The sequence below is a fragment of the Sylvia atricapilla genome, chromosome 17, assembly GCF_009819655.1.
Source record: "Sylvia atricapilla isolate bSylAtr1 chromosome 17, bSylAtr1.pri, whole genome shotgun sequence".
Lineage (NCBI taxonomy): Eukaryota > Metazoa > Chordata > Aves > Passeriformes > Sylviidae > Sylvia > Sylvia atricapilla.
Genome location: NC_089156.1, coordinates 3,005,928 through 3,010,886, shown reverse-complemented (window position 1 = coordinate 3,010,886; position 4,959 = coordinate 3,005,928). Strand labels below are relative to the sequence as shown.

Genomic DNA, 4,959 nt, shown 5'->3' with positions numbered 1-4,959 from the left:
TGGCCTCATGTTTTGTTGTAACTCCACAGACAGCAATACAGAATTGGTGAGTAAAAGAAAACAATTGCCAAAAGAAAATACTGCTTTCTATGTTCAGCTCAAAGTTCAGCGCTGGGGCTGTGTCTTTAATCATGCAGGATTTTCTGTCTTCATGTCTGGATCACAGCAAGAGCAGGAAGCCGGTTACTGTCTGGCAAGGCCAGCACTAAAGCCTAAGGAGAAATGAAGGGCCACTGAACACAGTTGCTGCAGAGGGTTATGAGCAGGTTTTTTGAAAGTGTCTGCATGCTGCAAGACGAAGCTGCCTGCACTCAAGTAGGGGCCTTTGTCTTTTCGGGGCCTTGGCACGGATGGTTATTGAAGTGCAGATTTAGGGTGGGACACAGCCTAATGGGCAGTTGGCTCCTGCTGCCAGATGGTTCCTCATTGTTACATGTCCTCGAGAAACTAGAGTCAGGGGAGGACTGACACCGTCACAGTGGTGTTCAGATCTGACTCAAGGCCAACCGTAGCTCCTTCAGTTTTTTTCTCTCTAAACTGAGTCAGGATGATTCATCTGTTTTTTAGACAGCACCCACCTCGAGAAAGTGGGTTTGAGCTGCGTGCCTCTTCATTCAGTCTCTCTTAAGTGTGTCAAAATTATCAGTGCCCGTCTGAACTCCATTAGCGCCTTAAAACTACTCTCTACTATGGCAGGAACTTGCTGCCGTCCGTTCTGCCCCGCTGTAACGCGTCCTGCGCCGGGGCCGCGCTGTGCACGCGGCGGGAGCTCTGTCGAGGCCGCGGCGGGTGGGGCGCGGTGCGGGGCCCCGGAGCCGCGCCCCACCGCCGGGAACCCGCCGGCCGCCGCACACCTGCCCCGCCGTGCCCTCGGAGCCGGGCACCGCCGCGACACCGAGCCGGGCCGCGCCGAGGGCGGGGACGGGACCGGGCCGGCTGCGGGGAGCTCGCCTCGCTGCCCGAGGAGGGGGCCGGGGCTACCGCGTGTCCCTGCTTTTGGCGGTTCTTTCGCGGCTTTTCCCGCGGCGCTGGAGCTGGCCCGAGGGTAGGGAGGTGTCCGCGGGGAATCGGCCGCCGTCTTCTTCACGGGAAAACGGGTGAGAAACAGCCCCCACGAGGGGTTTACATTTTATGGTAACTGCGGTCTGCTCGGGCCTGTCCCGTGCCATTTTGGAGAATTTTCGCCAAATTATTTTCACCGAAATGTCTCTCACCAAAATGTCTCTGGATTTAGTGTTTTGGTAGTTTTAACCTGTAAGCAGTGGATGTAAACCCTAGAGTTAGTGTCCGAGTTTTGGGGAAAGTTTAATTTGTCTTGTGAGGTCAGTTTTCTCAACTGCAAACTTGGTATGTCTTTTTTTTCAAGGCTGCTTTAGGCCTAGATTTATTTTAAGCATTTTGAGGTCCTTAGGATGCTTTTAACAGCACAGTGAATTTCTTTCCTTTAAAAAAAAAAAAAAAAAAAAAAAAAGAAAAAAAAGCATACCATGGAAGCTAAAAATAGGAGATAAAGAGTTTTTATCTAACCACAACTTTGTGCATTGCATAGAAAAAGCTTCCAACAGGACAAGATGATGAAGCAGTTCATGGCCATGTTAAAGTTGAATGAAAATGAGCATCGCCCACCCACCAAGCTGTTGAATCTAGCAGGACAGCTCTGCCGGGAGTTCCAGAGCTCATCCTAGTCTGGAGAAGGTGGTTGAAGCCATGATGGGATCCAAGAACAATGCATATTTTCTCACTAACATCCATGTTGTCCGGGCTTGTGTGTCTGTTCACATCCATAGAGGGCAACATGATGAAGCCTGCAAAATCCTGGAGGTAGGGATGTGTTCTTCAGTTCTTCTGGAAACAAAAAGCCATGGTAGTAAAACAGTAGTTAGAGCTGTTAGAAATACCTAAAGTGCAGCACATGGAGCACTCCCAGCTTGTGTAAGGCAGTGGAAGGTGAGAGGTGAGCACTGTCGACCTGAAACACTGGACAAAGCCTTTACTGCAGGCACTTGGAGATAATCAGCCAAGGGGGGAAAGGTAACTGGGAGATTGGGGTTGTTGTAGCAGGATTTTTGTTCTACTGTGGTACTTGGAGTTTTTTCACAATCTTAGGGCTCAGGACATAAAAGTGTTGGGAAGCCCAAGGTTAGAGGGCTGGGCAGGGTGGGAATACACGAGGAAGGCTGGATGGTGCCACTCAAGGTGAGGGATTTTGGGCCTCTAAGTCTGGTAATGTAGACCTTTTCACCAGGGGAAGAGAAGGAATTAGGCAGCTCCCTGTGTTCATGAGGGAAGGTCCAGCCAGCGTATGCTTAGACAATGCTACTAGCTCTGTCAAGCCAGTAGGAATCCCTGAGGAAATTTCTGTTGAGGGTTTTCTCCTTTACACACGGTCTGAGTGACCCTCTGGAAAGGTTTGCTTACACGCAGTTTTGTTTTAGTATAGCAAGGCAGAAGAGAAGGAAGAGCTGGTGCAACTTTGAATGAGATTCATTACCGGAGGGTTATGGAGAAACAGCAGAAAGATTTCTGACACCACTGCAGAAATTCCGTTGCAGGAAGAGGTACTGCACTGTGGGGAAACATTCTCTCTCTCTCTCTTCTCTCCTCTCTCTCTCTCTCTCTCTCTCTCTCTCTCTCTCTCTCCTCTCCTCCTCTCTCTCTCTCTCTTTCTCTCTCTCTCTCTCTCTCCTCTCTCTTTCTCTCTTTCTCTCCCTCCCTCTCTCCTCTCTCTTCTCTTTCTTTTCTTTCTTTTTCTTTCTCCTCCCTCCCTCCCTTCCCTCCTTTCAGAGGCTGGTTTTACACCTCAAGATGCTGCTTCTTGGAGCTTGGTTTTATTTGGTATTTGGCCACTTGTGGCAATGTGGGAAATCCTGTGAATGCAAATTTTCCTTTGGGGTCCTTTTTAATCCCATTTTCTCCTATGTACAGGAATCCTCCACCTATTTGCCTTTGTCCTGAAGGTTTGAAGTCTCGAAATTATTCGGAAGTACGCCACAGCTGTACAAGTTTGCTGCAGAGGTGACAGCACATCCAAACAAGAGCAGGGTAGGGATATGCTGGGGATACTTCCCATCAAATCTCTCTGTCACAGGAATGCAGGACACGCATCAGAGCCTATACTGGTTTAATTTCAAATCCTTGTTTTCAGAAGACTCATTAGGCTAAGATTCCTCATATTTGATCTTTCCTTAAATGTTTCTTCAAAAAATCATCAGATTCATGCTAAGTAATTTCTCTTGCTGTGGACAAAATGTGAGGGACAATAAATTCCTCACTGGGTTTTAACAGTTCTAATTTTAGTGATTGAGCATAGGCAACCAAACAACCATCACTCAGCAGAGCTCTCTTACAATGATAAATATCCTGACTTGACTGAGTAACAGCCTATATAAAATTGTACTTTGCTCACCAGAACGTGTTTTGTGCTGACTTTTCAAACGCTGATCATTTGATGTGATAATACAGTAGGCTGTGTTGGTGTATGCATGGATCTACCTTCTTTGGATAGGGACAGATTTGTAATGGAAGAGATGTGAATTAAATCAATAAGCTGTTGATCACCACCTTGCCAGGTAGGGCTTCACTTCAATGGCTGCCCCTGTGAAGCTGCATTCTGTGGAAAAGCATGCCTCTTTGGTGAGGGCATTATCTGGTGAGCAGTACAGAATAGCAGTGGCTTCCTTAGCAAACAAATTGTCTGGGAGTGCAGGGTGGAATTTGTGTTCTTTATCAACTCTGAATTTATAAAATGGTCTCAGTTGGATCCACTAGGCCTATTGGAGACCTAGTGAATAAATGTCTCTGTCTTTGGAAGATCTTTTGCTGACTGCTTTTGGAACTGAAGGGAAATTCCTGATTACTTGGATGTGATTTTTTTTCCTTTGATTTCTCCCTGTGCCTGGGTTTGCAGGAGGGATTGGCTCAGGCCATGACCTGCAGCCAATTCAGATCTATAATTGTTTGCAAATTATCGACGACGCCAAAAATCCCGGCTCCTTCAGAAGGAAGAGCTCAACAATTCACGTCCTGAGGGCTTTGGCTTCCCACACAGATAAGCCACAGGATAAGGATCCCACATTCCACAAACTGCAGGTTTGTCTCTTCCTAATGGGTTCAGGATGTGGTCCAGAGAGGTGAAAATCAATTTTAAATTCCCTCAGGAAGGGGAAGATATTGCTTCTTCAGAACAGCATTATGTGCTGATGGATCAAGTGGATGCTGGAGGACTCTGCTTCAGTGGAGTGCCTCATTGTTTGGCTCCAGGCTGTCACTCCAGAGGAGCAGACACTGCTAAGGCCTGTGCAACACAGGTGAGAAGATGCCTGGCTTTAAGGAGGCACCAATGAAAGCACATATGTGGGAAGCACCAGGTTTTTGGCTCTCAGATTCTGGAAACAGGGCAGTGTACTTCAGGAAAATCCAGTATTTCCATGTCCTTCCACAGACACTTAACCAAACTTCAGTCACAAGGAAAACAGGGGTCTTGCTGCATTTCGCAGATTGGACTTGTTTTGTTGTCTTTTGGAGTAATCATTAGGGTTGTTTCAATTGCCTGGCCTGCACCTTTCAGATGGATCTCGTGTGGGCATCAGCCCTGGGCAAGTGGAGACAACCCCGGTGCCATGTGAGCCAGGATGGGAGCGGTCAGCTGCACCTCTGTGTGAGCCTCCTACAGGAAGGTATTTAAAGATGCTGGAATCCAGGGATGTGTGGCATCTTTACAGTGACTGTTCAGAAATGAAGCAACATTTAAACATTCATGGAACTGACTTCCAGTGGGTTCCATGGGGACATAATTTAGGAACCTTGCCGCCGTTGATGGAAATGTTCCATGTGCAGTCAGAGCACCTCATCTCCCAGCTGTGGAGGGCAGGATTCAGAGGTTTAGCTGGGGTCCTCTTTTGGCAAAGCAGTATGTCTGGCTAATAATTTTCTCCATCGTTGCAGCTGTATGCAGAGCCC

The 4,959-nt window shown here is 47.7% G+C and overlaps 1 protein-coding gene and 1 long non-coding RNA gene across 2 annotated transcripts; both read left to right on the top strand.

The window, feature by feature from the left end:
- Positions 1–1,021: 1,021 nt before the first annotated feature.
- Positions 1,022–3,157, top strand: ANHX (anomalous homeobox). The gene is given in 9 exon segments (XM_066331801.1): positions 1,022–1,097; positions 1,550–1,678; positions 1,680–1,821; positions 2,436–2,472; positions 2,475–2,519; positions 2,522–2,558; positions 2,926–2,990; positions 2,993–3,042; positions 3,146–3,157. Coding segments are annotated over 8 exon segments (495 nt in total). The 5' UTR covers positions 1,022–1,097; positions 1,550–1,571.
- Positions 3,158–3,634: 477 nt separating this feature from the next.
- On the top strand, positions 3,635–4,959 carry LOC136368831 (uncharacterized). The gene is made up of 3 exons (XR_010744911.1): positions 3,635–4,307; positions 4,568–4,676; positions 4,945–4,959. It is a non-coding gene; the product is annotated as an uncharacterized lncRNA (long non-coding RNA).